Source organism: Myotis nattereri, assembly GCF_964212035.1.
Source record: "Myotis nattereri genome assembly, chromosome: 5".
Lineage (NCBI taxonomy): Eukaryota > Metazoa > Chordata > Mammalia > Chiroptera > Vespertilionidae > Myotis > Myotis nattereri.
This window is the reverse complement of record NC_138080.1, coordinates 26,257,602-26,278,927: the sequence shown is the minus strand read 5'-3', so window position 1 is coordinate 26,278,927 and position 21,326 is coordinate 26,257,602. Positions and strand designations below refer to the sequence as shown.

The 21,326-nt window shown below is 46.2% G+C and overlaps 1 protein-coding gene across 1 annotated transcript in view; it reads right to left on the bottom strand.

Annotated features, from left to right (window-relative positions):
• The window catches only part of DNMT1 (DNA methyltransferase 1), a 42,083-nt gene extending 21,361 nt beyond the window's left edge, over positions 1 to 20,722 (bottom strand). The window contains exons 1-14 of the mRNA XM_081092328.1: positions 20,584 to 20,722; positions 13,962 to 13,998; positions 13,165 to 13,272; positions 12,757 to 12,976; positions 11,322 to 11,397; positions 9,624 to 9,702; positions 8,411 to 8,445; positions 7,851 to 7,917; positions 5,982 to 6,016; positions 5,421 to 5,487; positions 2,432 to 2,466; positions 2,063 to 2,108; positions 1,886 to 1,966; positions 1,700 to 1,809 (exon numbers count right to left, since the gene is read on the bottom strand). Of these exons, the coding sequence (XP_080948454.1) occupies positions 1,700 to 1,809; positions 1,886 to 1,966; positions 2,063 to 2,108; positions 2,432 to 2,466; positions 5,421 to 5,487; positions 5,982 to 6,016; positions 7,851 to 7,917; positions 8,411 to 8,445; positions 9,624 to 9,702; positions 11,322 to 11,397; positions 12,757 to 12,976; positions 13,165 to 13,272; positions 13,962 to 13,998; positions 20,584 to 20,663 (1,076 nt within the window). The 5' untranslated portion in view covers positions 20,664 to 20,722. The remainder of the gene's footprint in view (positions 1 to 1,699; positions 1,810 to 1,885; positions 1,967 to 2,062; positions 2,109 to 2,431; positions 2,467 to 5,420; positions 5,488 to 5,981; positions 6,017 to 7,850; positions 7,918 to 8,410; positions 8,446 to 9,623; positions 9,703 to 11,321; positions 11,398 to 12,756; positions 12,977 to 13,164; positions 13,273 to 13,961; positions 13,999 to 20,583) is intronic.
• Positions 20,723 to 21,326: the final 604 nt, after the last annotated feature.

The window sequence follows — 21,326 nt, the reverse complement described above, 5'->3', positions numbered from 1 at the left end:
GCAGGAGGCAGCTGATCGATGTTTCTCTCTCATGGATGTTTCTAACTCTCTATCCCTCTCCCTTCCTCTCTGTAAAAAGTCAATAAAATATATTTAAAAAAAGAAATAAAAGGCACATTTCTCCTGGGAAATTTGTCTTTACTGCTACCCTCCAACCATACAGGAATCAATTTACAGCACGCCATGTCTCGAGGAGGAAGCCACGTGACTCCAGCAGCCCTGGCTTCAGCTAGTCCTCTTCCAGCCTCTGGCCTGAGGAATGCTACAGGAAGGCACAAGGGCGTGGATGCCAGCTACATCAACACAGCATATTTGGTTGTGCCATCAGGCAGAGGTTTGGGCCAGGCCCTGGGGGTCGCTGGTAGATGAACAGCATCCCAAAATGGACCAAAATCCTGATTGTATTGGGAGAAGGGCATACAACCAATCCACCACAGGGAGTGTGAGAAGTGCCACAGAAGTAACACTGGGGTCTTGTCCCAGGGCATAGGAACCCCTCAACCTGCTATGGGGCATGGGTGTCAGAAAGGGCTTCCCAGCATTGATGCCCACCTGGGGCTTACGGTAGGTATTACTGAGGTGACCCACTTGCCCCTAGACTTCTTCAGGAAGAGAAACAGCATGTGCCTAGGCCTGAAAGAGACATGGGCTGGAACTACAGCCAAGTCACCACGAAGAAACAAAGTGAAGCCTGTTTTGCACAAAGCAACTGCACTTTCAGCAAGAGGGAGCTGACTAAATTGAAAGGTGCTGAAAGCATGGGAACTCTGTTCACTCAAGGGTGTGTTTGAGCCTTGCCAAAGACAGAGTCCACACACCATGGATCATCAGAGAAAATCCTGGAGTCAATGCCACGGCCTGCAAAGCCCTGTATGATCTAGCCCTCTCCCCAGTCCCCTGCCTACATCCCCTACCTCTCACTCCACACCCTGGCCCCCCCAGCCCCACCAGCCTCATCACTTGAGTCTTCCATTGCCAACACATGCCCACCTCTGAGCCTTTGTACCTGCTGTTCCCTCTTCCTTAGGTGTCTTTCCCTAGTTATTCCCTTGGCCTGTTCTCTTATGCCACTGAGTCTTTGCTCAAGTCATTTCCCCACCATTTTTTTTTTTTTTTTAGAGAGAAGGGAGAAAGAAACATCGACCAGTTGCTTCCTGAACGCATTCCGACTGAGGATCAAACTGGCAGCCTGGGTATGTGCCCTGACTGGGAAACGAACCTGCAACCTTTTGGTACACAAGATGCTCCATCAATTGAGCCACACTGGCCAGGGTTCCCTACCATTCTAAACACAACTTCTTTCTCTTATTCACTTTGTGCTTTCCATGCTTTTTACTTGTGTTGTTGTTGTAACTACTTGACAGGCATAACTTTTGTTCTGCCTCTATGAAAGCAGGGACCTGAAGTGCTATATTCATACACCTAGTACAGTACCTAGCACAAAGCCGGCCCTCATTTGAATGAATGACCTCCAGAATATACACAAACTGAAGACTTAACATGTATAGTTTTAATACCCTCCCCCCCAAAAAAACCCCAACCCCCAGCAAATATCTACTATACTTCCACCAGGGCTTTGTGGCTTTTATCCGTCTAGTATTAGCAGCATAAGAAATGTTGCAGGTAAGATGCTAGAGATATTAAGAACTTGGACATCTTTAGAGAAGTGCCCTGTCACAATGAAGACGCGTATCAGTACCTGAAGCATGTCAGTCTGTTTTGAGGAAAATATTCGTAACTCTCAAAGCCAGATTCATTGGCATCGAAGATGGACAGTCTTTCATTTGTCAACATGGGTACCTCGTCCACCTGAGAGACACAGGACCATTAAGCAGAGGGGTAAGAGACAGGAAAAGAAAAAGCTGAAGATAGAGCTGGAACTTACTGCATTCGGGAGATGATGTTCGTACTTGAGTTCAGGGTCGTCCAGATACTGTCCACACTGAAGGCACTTTTGAAGCTGGTTCTGTGGGGGCAGGACACAAACGGTGCTCAGAGAGCCAGCTCTAGGCAGCCCCGTTAGTGCCGCACTACCCGTTTTACCGCCCAGATGCATGTTTACCTTGGGAGACAGTGCTGTTTTGGTTTGAGCTACTTTTTTCTCATCACTGGGGGAAAACAAAACAAAACACAAGATACGTTCTGAAATGACTGAAAAAAGAAACTATCAGAATCCACTGTCAAAGCCATACCTAAACCTCCTGCCACAGATGATTACCAGGCTGCCTAAGGGGCAAGGTCACAAGTGTCTCTACCACACGAAGGGGACCTGCCTCACTGGGAAGAACTGGGAACGTCTTGGTCCTGTGCTCACAGACCCAACCTATCAGACTGACAGCTAAGGCAAGTCACTAAAAACCTCTTTTCCTTTCTAGAACAATTATTGTAATATTATTACCTGCTATGTATAAAGACAAAAATAAGTTCTTACGGCTCTTTGGATGTCGATCTGCGTCTCTTCTCCTCCTAAATGGAAAATTGGAGTGAAGACTAAGAAAGTATTTTTACATCTGCATCATGCTTCAGAGTTAAGAATTTTACATATGTGGTTATCACAAAACCTAGTCAAGTCTGGCTGGTGTGGCTCAGTGGATTGAGCAACTAAGCATCATCCCAGGCACCAAGAGGTTACCGGTTCGATTCCTGGTCAGGGCACATGCCCTGGTTGCAGGCTCGATCCCCAGCGGGGGCGTGCAAGAAGCAGCCCATCAATGTTTCTATCTCTCTCACTCTCCCCCATTCAGTCACTCTCACTCTCCCTTCCTCTCTATCCAAAAATTAATAAAAACATTAAAAACAAACACCTAGTCAGAGGTAGGGAAGAAGGCAAAGAACCAGAGAGAACAGAGCCACCTCCAGTGTGTAGTCTTATCAAAATCCTTATAACCAAAAACTTCCTTAAAAGACTTGAGACCAATTAAACACACACACACACACACACACACACACACACACACACACAACCCTTAGCTTCCTATACAAGTGGTAACTCAAAATAACTGATGAGGGGTGCTATGGACTGAACTGTACCCCCAATTCATATATTGAAGCCCTAACCCCAAATGTGAGTATCCGGAGATGGGGCTTTTAAAAAAGTAACTGAGTTTAAATGAAGTCACATGGGTGGTGGGTACTAATCCAATAGGAACGGTGTCCTTGTAAGGGGAAGGGACACCAGAGCTCACTCGCCCTCTGTGCTCACACAGGGAGAGGCCAGAAATAAAGGCTGCACCAGACACTAACCCTGCCAGCATTTTGACCTTAGACTTCCAGTCTCCAGAACGGAAGAAAATGTCTTGTTTACACCAAACAGACTGTGGTATTTAGTTATGGCGGTCTGAGCAGACTAATACAGGGGAAACGTATTCCTGGAATTATTTTGCATAAATGAAGAAATGATGGGATTAGACTATCACCACTTTGCAACTCCTGGTGAAATAATGGAATTAAGCAATGACTTAAAAACATTAGGTGACCAAAAAACAAAACAAAACAAAAATTAGGTGAAAAACAGAGGACTCTATAATGAACGGGTGGATCAGGCACACAGCACCTGAGCCCAGTAATCTATCTTAACACTCTAAAAACATAACTGTGGCCCTAACCGGTTTGGCTCAGTGGATAGAGTGTCAGCCTGTGGACTCAAGGGTCCCGGGTTTGATTCCAGTCAAGGGCATGTACCTTGGTTGTGGGCACAACCCCAGTAGGGGATGTGCAAGAGGCAGCTGATCGATGTTTCTCTCTCATCGATGTTTCTAACTCTCTATCCCTCTCCCCTCCTCTCTGTAAAAAAAATCAATAAAATATATTTAAAAAAAAAGAAAGATAACTGTGCCGTCTGGTGTGATGCAAGTCCTCCTGACAACAACAAAAGCCCTACATCTGGTCAAGCATCGGTCAAGCCTCTGGACCTAACTATCAGTCTGCAGGGCTAGAGGAGATGTCAAATGCAAGAGGAGTGCAAGGGGCAAAATCCAGAACCCAGAACTACAGATAAATAGGTTCCTTCCACATAATACAAGTAAAAGGAGACGGATAAAACTCTGGTGAGACAAATACCAACCAGATATACCATACAGACTTTATTTGTGTCCTGATTTAAATAAACTGTAAAAACAAAATGGAGCCTAGCTGGTGTGGCTCAGTGGCTGAGCATTGACCCACGAACCAGGAGTTCAGGGTTTCATTCCGTCAGGGCACATGTCCGAGTTGTGGGCTCGATCCCAGTAGGGTGCGTGGAAGAGGCAGCTGAACAATGATTCTCATCATTAATGTTCCTCTCTTTCTCTCTCTCTCTCCTCACTTCCTCACTCTGAATACACACACACACACACACACACACACACACACACACAATTTTAAAAATACACAAAAAACACATGGAGACTAGCAGGGAAGTTTGAACAAAAACTACACCTCAATATCATTGTGCTATGATGATGAGATTGTGCCAAAGTTTAAAAAGAGTTCTTTCCACCCTATTGGGTTTGGCTCAGTGGATAGAGCGTCAGCTAGTGGACTGAAGAGTCCCAGGTTCAATTCTGGTTAAGGGCACATACCAGGGTTGCAGACTCAGTCCCCAGTCCTGGTTGGGGCACATGCAGGAGGCAGCCGATCAATGTCTCTCCCCGCCACCCCCCGCCCCCATCCCTTCCACTCTTAAAAGAAAAAAAATCAATGGAAAAATATCCGAGGAGGATTAGGAAAACATCAACAACAAAAAAGTCCTTTCTTTTTATAAGTTCCATAAATATTTTAATAATATATCTTCGATTTGTTGGCTAAAACATATTTGGTCACAAGACAGTATTTGTTGAAGGTTGAGAATGTGAGTATCCTACCCTCACATTCTGCCTACTTTTTGGTATGTTTGAATATTTCCATAATAAAAAAAGCAATTAAAATTTTTTTTTATTGATTTTAGAGGAAGAGAGAGAAACATCCATGTGTGAGAGAAACACTGAGTAGCTGGCTCCTACACACCCCTGACCAGGGATCTAGCAGCCTGCAACCCAGGCATGTGCCCTGACCAGGAATAGAACTGATGACCTTTTGGTGCACGGGACTACGCTCAACCAACTGAGCCACACCAGCCAGAGCACAAAAAAGCAACTTTAGCCGAAACTGGTTTGGCTCAGTGGATAGAGCGTCGGCCTGCGGACTGAGGGGTCCCAGGTTCGATTCCAGTCAAGGGCATGTACCTTGGTTGCGGTCTCATCCCTAGTAGGAGATGTGCAGGAGGCAGCTGATCGATGTTTCTCTCTCATCGATGTTTCTGACTCTCTATCTCTCTCCCTTCCTCTCTGTAAAAAATCAATAAAATATATTTTTTTAAAAAAAAGCAACTTTAAAAAAGCCACTTTAACTTTCCAGCCAATGGGATGTATAAAACGTGGTAACAGTGAAAAAACAAGCCTTACCTTTTCATCCTCATCTTTTCCATCAGAATCTTGTGAATCTTTTTCAGATTTCCGTTTGGCAGCTCTGCTGGTTAAACATATATGCCGAGTATTAGCTCAGAAAAACTAACCATATCGACAGCTTGCATCAAACAACAAACTAACGCTATCTAATGAGAAAGCAAAATATTCAGAACACATCTGAGAAACAGATTCTTCCCATCCAAAAGAGAGCCCCACGTCACGGTGGCTCTAAAGGCACATTGCTGACTTGTAATCCTGAAACGAGGCTTTCAGAAGCCCCTTGTGACCCCTCAGATGTGGAAGGGCCTGGTGAGCGCTGCCGGAAGCTAAGGGATACACATGACTGTGCAGAGACAGGAGTGCCACACACATGCAGAAGGTAGGAAGCAAGAGGGCCCAGTTGGGTTTCTTATCCAACCCTGCCCCAACTAATCCAATCTCCCAATACCATCAGCAGCTCCCTGTAAACCTCCACATAGTCGCAGGTCTCTAGAACAGTTACTTTAGCAATTAACAGTACACACGGCACAGCACAAAGGTGCAAGCATTTGTACTTACAGATCTCTGGATTGACTTCTGCACCTCGTTTCATCCTGAGAGGGAGAAGCAGGGGTGGAGAGATAAAGAGGGGAAAATTAGCCTCTGAGAAAGGCCTAGGCCAAACCTGAAGTATCAGTTAGTGACTGCAGTATGTGGAACTAGACAACAGAAGTTCTGGGCAGATACATGGGGTAGAGATGAGGCTTTAAATTTTTAACTCAGCTCCCTACACTCTACAACCAAGAGTTGATTAGGAGTTGGCAAACTACTTCTGAAAAAGGCCTAAAACAACATTTCAGATTTGTAGGCCACATGGTCTGTGCCACAACCACTCAACTCTGCTTCTGCAGCACAAAAGCAACCAGAGACAATATGTAAATGAAAAGGCATGACAGTGTTCCAGTAAAACTTTATTCATAAAAACAGACAGAGTGGCCCGGCCGGCCAGTGTGGCAGTGGCTGCGCATTGACCTATGAACCAAGAGGTCACAGTGCGATTCCTGGTTGGGGCACATGGCCAGGTTGTGGGTTCGATCCTTGGTGGGGGGATGTGAGGAGGCAGCTGATCAATGATTCTCTCATTACTGATGTTTCTATCTCTCTTCCTCTCTGATATCAATAAATATTTTTTAAAAAAAAGACGACAGAGGGCCCTAGCTGGTTTGGCTCAGTGGATAGAGCATCAGCCCGAGGACTGAAGGGTCCTGGGTTCAATTCCAGTCAAAGAATCGAACCTTGGTTGCTGACTCGATCCCCAGCCCCGTTAGGATGCATGCAGGAGGTAACCAATTGATGTGTCTCTCTCACATAGATCTTTCTCTCTCTCTCTAGCTCTCCCCCTCCCTTCCACTCTCTAAAAAAAAAAAAAAAAAAAAAAAAATCAATGAAAAAATATCCTCAGGGGAGGATTAACAACAACAAAGAGTCCTTTCCTTTTATAAGCAGTTCTGTAAATATTTTTAAATATATTTTTATTAATTTCAGAGAGGGAGGGAGATGGAAACATCAATGATGAGAATCACTGACTGGCCGCCTCCTGCACGCCCCTTATTGGGAATTGAGCCTGCAACCGGGGCATGTGCCTTTGACCAGAATCAAACCTGGGACCCTTTAGTCCGCAGGCCAACACACAATATTCACTGAGCCAAACCAGCCAGGGCAGTTCTGTCAACATTTTAATAATATCTGGGATTTGTTCATCATCGTAGTGAAGAGAAGGTAATAAGAATGAGTGAGGGTTGGCTAAAACACATTCGGTCACGAGACGATAATTGTTGGAGGATGATGAGAATATGAGAGTTTCCTACCCTATTCTGCTTACTTTTTGATATGTTTGATATTTTCATAACAAAAAAGCAATTTTAAAAAAATTTTGGCCCTAACCAGTTTGGCTCAGTGGATAGAGCGTCGGCCTGCAGACTCAAGGGTCCCAGGTTCGATTCCGGTCAAGGGCATGTACCTGGGTTGCGGGCACATCCCCAGTGGGGAGTGTGCAGGAGGCAACTGATTGTTTCTCTCTCATCGATGTTTCTAACTCTCTATCACTCTCCCTTCCTCTCTGTAAAAAATCGATAAAATATATTTCAAAAAAATTTTGTTTTCATTGATTTTAGAGAGGAAGACAGAAAGAGAAAGAGAGAAACATCCACGTGTGAGAGAAACACTGAGTAGTTGCCTCCTACATGCCCTTTACCGGGATCTAGCCTGCAACCCAGGCATGTGCCCTGACCAGGAATAGAACTGATGACCTTTTGGTGCACGGGACTACGCTCAACCAACTGAGCCGCACCAGCCAGGGCACAAAAAAGCAACTTTTAAAAAGCCACTTTATCATTCCGGCCAATGGGATGTATAAAACGTGGTAACGGTGGGAAAAAAAGGCCTTACCTTTTCATCCTCATCTTTTTCATCAGAATCTTGTGAATCTTTTTCAGATTTCCGTTTGGCAGCTCTGCTGGTTAAACATATATGCCGAGTATTAGCTCAGAAAAACTAACCATATCGACAGCTTGCATCAAACAACAAACACCTCCTAATGAGAAAGCAAAATATTCAGAACACATCTGAGAAACAGATTCTTCCCATCCAAAAGAGAGCCCCACGTCACGATGGCTCTAAAGGCACATTGCTGACTTGTAATCCTGAAACGAGGCTTTCAGAAGCCCCTTCTGACCCCTCAGATGTGGAAGGGCCTGGTGAGCGCTGCTGGAAGCTAAGGGATACACATGACTGTGCAGAGACAGGAGTGCCACACACATGCAGAAGGTAGGAAGCAAGAGGGCCCAGTTGGGTTTCTTATCCAACGCTGCCCCAACTAATCCAATTTCCCAATACCATCAGCAGCTCCCTGTAAACCTCCACATAGTCGCAGGTCTCTAGAACAGTTACTTTAGCAATTAACAGTACACACAGCACAGCACAAAGGTGCAAGCATTTGAACTACTTACAGATCTCTGGATTGACTTCTGCGCCTCGTTTCATCCTGAGAGGGAGAAGCAGGGGTGGAGAGATAAAGAGGGGAAAATTAGCCTCTGAGAAAGGCCTAGGCCAAACCTGAAGTATCAGTTAGTGACTGCAGTATGTGGAACTAGACAACAGAAGTTCTGGGCAGATACATGGGGTAGAGATGAGGCTTCAAATTTTTAACTCAGCTCCCTACACTCGACAATCAAGAGTTGATTAGGAGTTGGAAACTATTTCCAAAAAAAAGGCCTAAAACATTTCAGATTTGTAGGCCACATGGTCTGTGCCACAACCACTCAACTCTGCTTCTGCAGCACAAAAGCAACCAGAGACAATATGTAAATGAAAAGGCATGACAGTGTTCCAGTGAAGCTTTATTCATAAAAATAGAGGGGGCCCGGCTGGCGTGGCTCAGTGGCTGAGCATTGACCTATTAACCAGGAGGTCACAGTGCAATTCCCGGTTGGGGCACATGGCCAGGTTCTAGGCTGGATCATTGGCGGGGGGGGAGGGGGGGGGGCGGCGGCAGGAGCTGATCAATGATTCTCATCATTGATGTTTCTCTCTCTACCTTTCCCTTCCTCTCTGAAATCAATATTAAAAAAAAAAAAATAGTGCCCTAACCGGTTTGGCTCAGCAGATAGAGCATTGGCCTGCGGACTCGAGGGTCCCAGGTTCAATTCCAGTCAAGGGCATGTACCTTGGTTGCGGGCACATCCCCAGTAGGGAGTGTGCAGGAGGCAGCTGATCGATGGTTCTCTTTCATCAATGTTTCTAACTCTCTATCCCTCTCCCTTCTCTCTGTACAAAATCAATAAAATATATATATTTTTTAAAAAATAGTGATTCTGTAAAATCACTGCTTCTGAGAGTTATTAAAAGTCACATTTTCGCCAAAAAACAAACAAACACAACAACAAAAAATACACAAAAGCCCCCCAAAAACAGAGGGCCCTATCTGGTTCGGCTCGGTGGACAGAGCGTCTGCCTGTGGACTGAAGGATCCTAGGGGTAGGAAGGAAAACAAGAAAAAAAGACTCCAGCTTTTCCAGATGGGGCTGCCTTGCCTGGGTCCAGGGATACATTCTAACATCTTCACAGTCACTTTAAGTCTATTAGACAGTCCAAGTATAAAGTCACAATTACCAGCAAATGTACCCAAAAAAGGCAGTGAAGAAACTTTAGCGCTAGCTCTACCTGCTCTTTTTCTTCTTCATCGCCAGAACTGTCCACATGGGCTCTTCCAGGGTCTTCCTCGGATCTCCGCTTAGCAGGGCTATCAAACACAGCAAAGCCAGCCGTCAGCTTGGCCAGACCTTAGACCTCCAGCAGGTGTGGAATGACTTACATGCCTCCCCCACCTCTAGGGCAGATTCAAGCCATGGAGGCCCTCTTCCCTCCAAGGAGAGGCCTTCACCGTCAGGATGTTGAAAGAGGCTTCAAATGTAATAATATTTCTTTGAATGATACAGAATATCTCCATTTTGCAAATCCTAAGAAATTGTGAATCTAGACATTGTTCATTGGCTGTTGGTATCACAGAAGAGACATTACATGCCTCTGATGAAGTCTACAGAGCCATCTATGAAGAAGTCTCAAAAAAATAAAATAAAGCTGGAATTTGATCAAGCCAGTCTACAGCTAAATACCAGATTATAGGAAACTGAAATAAGAGAACACATTAACCACCAAGGATACAGTCAAACAGATCTAGAAACTCTATTGGACAAATGACACACTTTTTTCAAATAAATGGCAAGAAAATAAGAAGGAATCTAACTTGAAAGGCTTAAGGAACAAATCAACCAAACACTTTGTTTGCTACACACAGGGAAATATGAACACTGGCTATGTATATGACAGTAAGGAATTGTTATACTTTATAAGGCATGAAAATAGTATGTTATGTTTTGTCTTTTTAACTAAATGTTAGCAATTATAGTAAAATATGAATTAAAAGTTTGTCAGAGAAAGACTTTTTTGCCTAGAAATCTACTGAAATATTTACGGATGACATGTCTGGGATTTGTTTCCAAGTAATCAAGTTGGGAGACTTGGGGGGATATGAAGTTGTAATCCACTTGGAGTAACCCAGTTGGAATGTATGGGGTGTAAATGAAATGATAGCAGGAGCTATTAACTGGTAGCACTAGGTGACGGGTTATTTGGGGGTTCATTTTACTATACTCACTAATTTTTTTTGTTTCCTATAGTTAAGAATAAAAATAGATGAAGTATTCAGAAATGCCATTCATACAGGGATATAAATACAGCATAGGGAATACAGTCAATAACCTATATATATAAAAGCCTAATATGCTAAGTGTCCCTCCAACTGTTTGACCAGTCACTATGATGCACACTGACCACCAGGGGGCAGAGGCTCCGACCAGTAGTTTAGCTTGCTGCTGGGGTCCGGCTGATCAGGACTGGGCGAGACGGCCCAGACATGCCCTGGAGCCCTCCCAAGGTCCCTCCTCAGCCCCAGTTGTGCACTGGTGGGGTCCCTTGGCCTGGCCTGTGCCCTCTCACAATCTGGGACCCCTCAGGGGATGTCAGAGAGCCGGTATTGGCCTGATCCCCACAGGCCAGGCTGAGGGACCCCAATGGTGCATGCACCGGGCCTCTAATTCTGTAGTAACTATGTACGGTGCCAGGTGGGTATTCAAAATGTCAGGGGAATACTTTATAAAGTTTCTGATTGTCTAACCACTATGCTGTACACCTGAAACTACAACAAAATATTGAATATTAAAAAAAATGCTGTTCATAAATGTCTAATGAACAAAACTGCACAGGCAAGCCTACGCAACATGGAAAGTCTAATTCCATACATGTTTTACCGAAAGCAGTTAGCCCCTAGAAAAGGCAGCTGTCAATTCATTATATACTGACCCCCTTGTGAAATGAGAGGTGATGGTGGTCTGCCTGGTAGACTGCCTTGTAATCCTGGGGCTAGGTGAGACTTCAGCTGTTTAAAGAAAGGAAAAAAAAGCCACTATGAATAAAAAAATTTACAGCAAAGGTACAGTTCTTCAGCATCACCAAGTTAAGAGGATTAAGTGTCCTCCCCTTATTCTAATCAACAACTGTCTTGATAAAATTGGCAATTAGGCCCTAGCCAGTTTGGCTCAGTGAATAGAGCGTCGGCCTGAGGAGCAAAGGGTCCCAGGATCGATTATGGTCAAGGGTATGAACCTTGGTTGCAGGTGCCCTGGCCCTGGTCGGGGTACATGCAGGACGCAACCAATCAATGTGTCTCTCTCACATCGATGCTTCTGTCTTTCCCTCTCTTTTCCACTCTCCCTAAAAAAAATTGATGGAAAAATATCCTCTGGTGAGGATTAACAACAAAAATTGGCAATTAGCACCTACCTGCTAGTTTTATACAGACTCTTATTGAGGGGTCAACCCCTGAACCAGACAAGGAACCTGAACCATCAAAAAGTGAAAGGGCTAAGCCTGGGCCTGTTTCTCAGTGGTTAGAGTGTCAGTGTGTTCACCTAAGGTTCGGTTCCCAGTCAAGGGCACCTACGTGGGTTGCAGATTCAATCCCTGGCCCCAGCCGAGGCTTGCGCAGGAGGCAGCCAGTCTGTGTGTCTCTCACAGAGATGTTTCTGTCCCTCCTTCCCACCCTCCCTTCCACTCTCTCTCAGAGGTATTGGGAAAAATATCCTCTGATGAGGATTAAAAAAAAAAAACAGTGGCCCAGCTGGTGTGCCTCAGTGGTTGAACATCGACTCAGGAACCAAGAGGTCCCCAACTTGATTACCAGTCAGAGCACATGCCCAGTTGTGGGCTGGATCTCAGTAGGGGGTGTGCAGGAGGCAGCCAATATCAATGTTTCTCTGTCTCTATGTCCTTCCTCTCTCTCTAAAAACCAGTAATACAGAAAATATATTTTAAAATGTTGAAAAAAAAATTAAATAGTGAAGTGGCTGAGAGTTGGACCTGAGCTCAAGTCCATGCTCTTTTGTTTGTAAAGATTCCAGAAGAGTTACTTTGACTACAAACTGGGAAGGAGTCTAAAAATAAATGTTTAGCTTCAATAGGCATATTAACAGAAGTAATTTAAGTATTAGTAGTTCCTGTTACCTTATACCTCATAAACTTAGCCATGTTTTGAGACCTAATGCCCAAGACTTGGTCAAAGACAAAATTTAGATTAGCATATACCTAAGCTAGTTAGGAAGTATAATTTACTAGTTAGGGGTATACACAAAACAAGCCAGGAAGTACTGCCCAGGAGGACTATGACTCCGGGTCCGACTGTCCCCTTCTTTATGTGGCAACAGTCTCCATCAAGGTCACACGAGTTAAGGGCTCTTACACTTGGTCTCTCCATCAGACTTGCTTCTCCTGGGCGTGCAAGGTTTGGACATGGATTTGGGCGACTTGTTTTCCTCTGCCATTCTCACTCTGCGGTCCTCACCACTTGAATGACTCCCGTTTTCTAGACATCCATTCACTTCCCGACTGAAAGGATGAGCTCCGTTCTCCAAGGACAAATCTTTATTTAAAAGGGATTTGACTTTAGCCAGGTAGCCCTCCTATAGCAGGAAAGGATAATTTAAGTAGCAGTGAATGTAAACAAGTGGCAGTAAGAATAAGGAAACAAACGCATTTCCTTTGTAACTATCAGGTAACAGGGGGAGCTGGGGATTACTCCACCTCCCTGATCACAGACAAGCTGCATGAGAGGAGACGTTTCCTAGATGTCGGGATGCTGAAAACTTACCTCTGATAATTCTTCTTTATGTAATTTCGTTTCCAAATCACATAACTGATTCTTTATTTCTGTTTGCAGAAATTCATGCAAGAGATTCAATTTCTCCTTCACACACTCCTAAGGGAAGGATACAAGTTTAGAAGTCCCCAAACTCGCAAGCTACTAACTCATGGACATTATAATACACAATGATGCTGCCTGGTCACATAATGACTGAATGGCAGGCAATGCTGACTGCCAAAAACCCAAGTATTCACCAAGACACTTTCGTGATGTTTCCATTAAGATCATGTCACATCATTTCCAGAACGGTGAAAAATAGAAAAGATCAGAGGTGAGACAGAGACATATATGGCGTATTAGAACAAACTGTGCTTCTGAAAACAGTGTGAACAAGACAAGTTATAGTTCAGAACTGATGGTTTGGAACTTAGATTGGTAAACTTGTCAACAAGTTACCCAAAGTCAACTGGTATTGGCAGTATTAACACAGCACAATAAACAAGAAGAATATTTCCCAGCTATCTCAAAACTTTATGGAAAAAAACGATTCCACATGAACTTTTTCAGGGGAGAGCACACAGCTGCCCACTTCCACGAATGATGCAGTTGAGTTTCCCACATTTGGGGAAACTGCCAAAGGCCAGCACATCCAGAGGGCAATGGGTAAGCCTCACCCTAGGAAAACCACCTTCCTGATCATGGCATCTCCCTGCCAGATAAGTATCCCCTTAAACCTTTCACACGCTACACAATGATCTGTCAGGCACATTTAGTAGTAAAAATGTTTGAAGATAGTTGATTACCTTTTCTGTTAAGCTATCTCTTTCCAAATCTTTGAGCCTGGGGAAAGAAAATAAGGGAAAAGGAAAATAAACAACTTTATTTACCTATAAGAATTAGTACCACAGTTTTAAAGAACTTTGGAAATAAATATTTTTCTTTTTTTAAAATTTTTTTTATTGATTAAGCCTTAATAGCGGTTCTCAACCTGTGGGTCGCGACCATCGGAAAACAAATATAGCATATCAGATATTTACATTACGACTGAGAACAGTAGCAAAATTATAGTTATGAAGTAGCAACGAAAATAATTTTATGGTTGGGGGGTCACCACAGCATGAGGAACTGCATTAAAGGGTCGCGGCATCAGGAAGGTTGAGAACCACTAGGTTAAGGTATTACAAATGTGTCTTTATCCCCCTATTGTCCCTTCATCCTCCAGTCTTGCCCTCACCCCCACCCCGTTGTCTGCATCCATCGCTTATGCTTATATGCATGTTCACAAGTCCTTTGGTTGATCTCTTTGGAAATAAATTTAACTTACATGAGTGTTAGGAAAAAAAAAACCATAGTGCCCTTCCCCCTCCCCCGCCCCCTGCCATGTCCAGAATGCCTCTTTTTTTATTGAAATGAGGTCCTTGGGGAGGAAGGGGGGAAGTTTCTTTTAAAGATGGTGAGAGATGATACAGAAGTTCTATAACAATACAGGGGTGGTAAAAAGTGTGCAGTTGTAATACAAATAAATACAATAATACAAGAATAAGCTATTTCCGGTACTCACAGCTGTGAACCTACTTTTGCCCACCAGTATATATAATTTAAAAGGTCCTGGGAAAGGAAGAGGGTCAGAGTTGGGGTCTTTCTGTAAATTAAGTGACCTACAGGTGGTCTTTCTCTAGGTGGATCTGAGAAGAACCAATAAGAAGGTACACCTCCTTGCCGTGGTCAGCGTCAGAATGAGAGAACCAGGGCCACGGGATGCTGTGGGGAATAGACAGCTAACGTTCCTAAGAGCTGAGGTGGAGGGATGGGCGCATTCTAGTGAGGACTGCATGAAATAGGAAAAATGAAGGCAGCAGGGGTGCCCACCCAAAGGGGGAGACGCATGAAGTTAGAAGGTTTAGCTGGCACCTGGCCCAAAAGCTCATCCTTTGGAATGTTAGTACCTAACATTCAGAAGTGCAGTCATGAGTCTGGCTGGAAAGTCATGGTCTGATTTGATTATTGAAGAGGTGTCTTGCTTCTTTCAGGGGAAGGGAGAAAAAGAATAAAGGAACAAGAACAGACACCGAGGAAAGGGAGGTTAGTGGAGACACTGCTCCTAGTCCAAGTGCTGACTGTGGGCAGTGGGGCGACAACAGGTCTAACCACTGGGGCGAGCAACGGTCAGTGGAGTGGCAGCACCCGGGGCAGGGACCAGGCCTCCACTGTCTCTGGATCTTCCGGCCCAGCACCCACACAGACTAGGCACTCAGTTATCACCAGCCCAAAGGGCAGGAACAGAGCTTCTCCTGAGGGCAAGTGTTATCAGCAAAGCCAGGAATTTGAGAATAGGCTTTGCTGGGCCAGTATCTTACAGTAGCTGTTCCAAGTGGATGTGGACCCTGCTTCTAGCTTTGATTGTCACTCACATCTTTGAGTACCTACTATATGCCAGGCCCGATTCCAGGCAACGAGCTGGGTGACTGGACACAGGCATTGCCAGGTAGGGACCTCCTGACTTGGGTGGTCAGGAAAGGCCTTTCTGTAGCAAAAACTCTCAGCAGACTGCAGCTACAGCGGTAGTACAGGTGACCCGTAAACAACATGAGTTTGAACGGCACAGGTCCACTTATATGTGGATTTTTTTCAAAATACTATAACCATATTTTCTCTTCCTTATGATTTTAATAATTTTCTTTCCTCTAGCTTCCTTTACTATAGGAATACAGTATCTATATATATAAAAGCCTAAGTGATCGTTAGGACCTGATGACTGGCCAGTAGCTATGACGTGCACTGACCACCAGGGGGCAGACGCTCAACACAAGAGCTGCCCCTTGGTGGTCAGTGCGTTCCCACAGCCAAGCTCCTGCAGCCAGCCAACCTCCAGCGGTCCCTCCCCCTGGTAGGCGGGCCCCCATCAGCCCCAATTGCCGGCCAGGCCGAGGGACCCCACCAGTGCATGAATTCATGCATGGGGCCTCTAGTTAAAAGGTAACATACAACATATGTGTTATTCAACTGTTTATGTTATCCATAAGGCTTCTGGTTAACAGTAGGCTATCAGCCCTAGCTGGTTTGGCTCAGTGGACAGAGCGTGGGCCTGTGGACTGAAGGGTCCCAGGTCCGATTCTGGTCAAGGGCACATGCCTGGGTTGCGGCCTTGATCCCCAGTAGGAGGCATGCAGGAGGTAGCCAACCAATGATTCTCTCTCATCATTGATGTTTCTCTCTCTCTCTCTGAAATCAATAAAAATATAAAAAACAGACAGACAGTAGGCTATTAGTTAAGATTGGAGGAGTCAAAAGTTAAACTCGAGCCCTGAATAGTGTTGGTCAGTGTCAGCCCATGCACCAAAGGGTTGCAGGTTTAATTCCTGATCAAGGGCACCTACCTGGGTTGCAGGTTCGACCCCCAACCTGGGTAACAGAGGGCAACTAACCAAAGTATCTCTGTCACACTGATGTGTATGTCTTTCCTTCTCTCCCTCCCTCTCTTCCACTCTAAAATTCTGTGGAAAAATATCCTCGGGCCCAGCTGGTATTGCTCCGTGGTTGAGCATCAGCCTATGAAACAGGAGGTCACAGTTTGATTCCAGGTCAGGGCACATGCCCAGGTTAGGGGCTCAATCCCCAGGTAAGGCATGCAGGAGGCAGCCAATCAATGGTTCTCTCTCATCACTGATGTTTCTATTTCTTTCTCCCTTTCCCTTCCTCTCTGAAATCAATAAACATATTAAAATACATATGTATTTTTAAAAATATAGTATCAAAAAAAGTTAAAAAAATACAGTATCAGAGAGAGGTAGTGGGTGGAGATGGAAGAGGGCATGGGGGGATTAATGGTGATGGGAAATAAAAGAAATTGAATACAGTATCAGAAATTCAGAACTCTTTGGTGGGGAAAAAGAGTAACCAGGCTACGAGTTTTAGAAATGATGTTTCCGTGAACAGCAGCTACCCCGATGGCTATTCAGCAGCTAGTAATTAAAACTGGCTCTCCAGAGAGGCATCAGAACTGGAGGTATTTATCTCCAGCAGGCACCCCAATTGCTGAAAGTAGAAGTCCCACAACCAGAAGAGATAAGGGGCCAAGAATGAAAGGGGATGGGGAAGTGGGGAAATCAGGCAAGAAAGAGGCCCCCTGGTAGTAGACAGCAACACAAAAACCAAGGATACAAAGAATTAAGAAGCAATACACTGAGTTGAAAGAAGATAGAATGCCACCTCAACCCTAAAGAAAAGGATGCCTGAGCAAGAGTAGGAGCGGACAGTTGGCATAAAAGCTAAGGTGGCAGTTGAAAGAGCAAGTCCAGACCATTCTACAAGAAGCCAGGAAAAAAGGAAGTTTGGAATAAGCAGGCATATATCTCATCTCTATACAATGCTACTACCTGCCTCAGTATAAGAGGAACATGTTCGTACTTTAAATTATGTTCCTCTAATGGAAATAAATGACGCAGCTAAGCACTGTAGGTTTCCGGAAAGGTGCTGCTCTACCATGTTTACACCTATCAGCTCCGTTCGTCTTCATAATGCCTTGGTAGGTCAGGCCCCTCCACCCCATTTTACAGACAAAGCACCAGGAGGTTAGCCACACAGCTGCAAGTGGCGGGGTGGGATTTGAACCCGTGGTCTGCACCTCTAGGATCCTATTGCAGGGAGGACCAGAAGAGGTTAAGTCAGTTTTTCCCCATCCAATACCTACTCAGCAGGAGCCATGAAACTGGTTCAGAACTTCAAGACCTGGCTTAATCTAATCTCAGAATGACTAGCAGATAAGAAAGCTGTCATAATTACAAAGGCTAATTGGAGTTGTGCCCAGGTTGCTAGAATCATGTGTAAACCCAGGCTTCATTCAAGGGGAAAGTTTGACATGCCAGCGTGTGAGAGTTTACTGTGCACCAAACGGCAGATACAATGAATAAGGCAAACACGCTCCGACAACAAATCAACTCCAGAGCTGCGAGGCAGCATGCGAGGTGCACAAACACCCTTCTCCAGGGTGGGGGAAGGCGGCCGTCTTTCTGAATACCATCTTAAGAACAAAGGGACGAAGCCCAGCCTCACACTGGTCACTCTGCATGGCCTCACGCCCCGAGAACCCAGAAGGCGGCCTGTGTGGCTTGCGGGAAGAACACACGATGACTCAGGCAACAGGACAGGAATTCTGGACTTCAGGCCAAGTGTGCGGCAGTGGGGGTGAGGGAGCGGCGAGGAAAGGGGCAGGAAAACCACTGGATCCAACTTGTTTGTAAGAGGATGAGTTCCCACTTACAGAAAACAGACCTGAGTGGCAACAGGAAGACAAGTGGAAGACTATCACTTTTCTATGCAAATGATGGCAGCTTGGGCTGAGTAAGAAAAATCAAGTGGAAAAATGTGGCTTGTCCTGAAAAGCATGCTTTTTAGGAGACTTAAGGTAACAATTTTTAAAAAAATATATATTTTTATTGACTTCAGAGAGGAAGGGAGAGGGAGATAGAAACATCAATAATGAGAATCACTGATCAGCTGCCTCCTGCACGCCCCCCACTGGGGATCGAGCCCACAACCCTGGCAAATGCCCTTGACCAGAATCGAACCCGGGACCCTTCAGTCCACAGGCTGACACTCTATCCGCTGAGCCAAACCGGCCAGGGCAGGTAAGTAATACCTCAGTAAAGAAGTTAAAGACCAATCATTGAAGATACTTTGTACTTTCTTTACATATGTAATGGAACTAACTATATGCGCATTTTAAAAGAAGCTGCCATATAAACACACGTTAGCAAAAATGACAGAAATGCAAAACTAAGGACGGGTTCTAACCTCTGCTCCTAGAGTATGCTAACGGACTTAGGTTCCCGTCATATAACAGGTCACTCACCTCTAATGTTCGTCAATCAAGGGGCGTTCTACCCGCGTTTACAAATCTAAGCGTAAGGGAGTGTTTGATGCCGCGGCTGTGTATTCTGCACACCAAGAAATTCAAAACGTACGAAAGGCTGCTGAGCGGATCTCACACGCTGACGATTTCATCGTCTACCACAGGGTCTAAAGCGGAAACCTGAAAAAGCTGCCTACCTACAGTAGGCCATTCCAGTTCCACGTTAATATGGAACCCAGAATAAACGGCAGGTTGGAACACTCACCGAACGTTCCGAATTCGTCCAGCCAGGCGGCGGCCCGGCCCGGTGCAACCCCGACCGACCGGCCAGGTCAGCCGGCACAATGCTAACGCGGGGCCTTTCCGCGGCGGGCACGTTCCCACGCGCTCCAATTCGAATATCCACTTTATAATGAATATTGAATATGTATTGTTCATGACACTGGCCCAAAGTCAAACAGACCAGGAGAGGGAGAGCGCTCACCATCGGAATAAAGAAGGCCAGGCCCCACCACCCCCGATTGGGTCTAACATCATGAAGCCAGAGGCGTTCCGAATCCCATTTCCAGTCTAAGTCGCGCCATATCTTGGGGGGTGGGGGGTTGGGGGGAATAGAGATACAGATTCTTCAAAAACACTCCCCGCTCTGTGCTTAAGAAGTATTTGGATGGGGGAGGAAGGAGGGCATATGTAATAACTTTCAACAACCAAGATTTTTTTAAAAATAAAAGTGTTTTGACAATTTTTGTTTGTTGTTTTGTTTTTTTATCGTCACCCGAGGATAAAACTGATTTTGAGAGAGAGGGAGAGAAACATCAATGGGTTGCCGCCTGCATGCGCTCCGACTGGGGATCGAACCCGCAACCGAGGTAGGTGTCCTATCGGGGAATCGAGCCCAGGACGGAGCTCCAACCAACAGAGCCACACGAGGAGCAGAACGACCAGAAAAGCCTGCTCAGTCTTCATGCTGCCACAGCCCCGGTGGGGGGAGCCTCCCCCAAAAGACGGGACTCGCATCGCAAACCTGAGCCGGCTGCACCCGAGCCCTAACCGGCGACGTCTGTCTTTGGTGGTCGCCATCGGGGTGTTGGTGCAGGATGCCAAGAGGGTTCCCTGAAACACCCCGGAGCCAGGCCGGCCAGGCCCCTCGCCCCCCCCCCCAACCCCCCACAGTGTGCACCGGAAGTGGAGGCCAAAGTGCCGGGCCGAGTGGTGGATCGGCCGTGGGCTGCCCACTTCCTGTACGACCAAGCTGGAGACAGGGGCCGGGCGGCTGTTCTGGGAAAGGGGTTCCCTGAAGCAAACTCGGAGTTTGCTCTATTCCGAGGTCAGAGGAGACCCCAAGTTTCCAGTCACGAGGGAACCATGAAGAGCCTTGGCCCATTTTGGCGCCAAACTGCCCGAGACGCGCGCGACCGGAAGTCCCACCCTACCCGCGCCAACTGCCGCCAAGCAACCCCACGCATGCGCGCCCGTCTGTCAGCAGCAGCCAAGGGCTACCCAGAGGGGAAGCAACCCCTGCACCCCCAGCAACATGCCGCCCCACGGAGCTCGCGGTCCCCTGCAGCACCTACCGCCTGCGGACATCGTCCGGCAGTGAGATGGCCCGGGAGGCCAGCGCGGGCACCCGGGCCGGGGCGGTTCGGGCAGGCATCTTGGAAGCTGCAACAGAGGTGTCGGCAGCACAGGCAGCTCTGGCTTTTCGCGCGGAAACCGACAGGGAGGGGCTGGAGGAGGTGGCGCGTACCACCCCGGCCCGGGCATGGGGGAAGGCGGGACGTACCATGCTGAGAGAGCCTGTAACAGTTGCGGACAGACGGAGTGGAGCCGGCTGTGCCCAGGGGGTGCGCATGCGCGAGACGGATGTGCACCCCCGCGTGGAGCAGTGGACTTGTCCAAGATCCAGCGTTTGCTCCAAGCTTTTTGCCAGAGAAACAGTCATTCATTCATTCTTTCCAGTATGCTGGGAATAAAAAAGGGAGGATCCCCACGGGATTCAAGCATGTAGGCCTTGAATTCAAGTTTGCAGCTCCAACCCCACCTCTACCTGTTTGCTCGCTATACGGACCTTGGGCAGGTTATTTGGATCCAGTCTTAGTGTCCTCATCTATAAAAAGGAGCTGGGCCCTAGCTGGTTTGGCTCAGTGGATAGAGTGGGCCTTCGGACCGAAGGGTTGCGATCAGGGCACATGCTCAGGTTGTGGGCGTGCAGGAAGCAGCCGATCGATGATTCTCATCATTGATATGTCTAGCACTCTCCCCTCCTTTCTCTCTGAAATCCGTAAAAATAAATAAATAAATACATAAATAAAAAGGA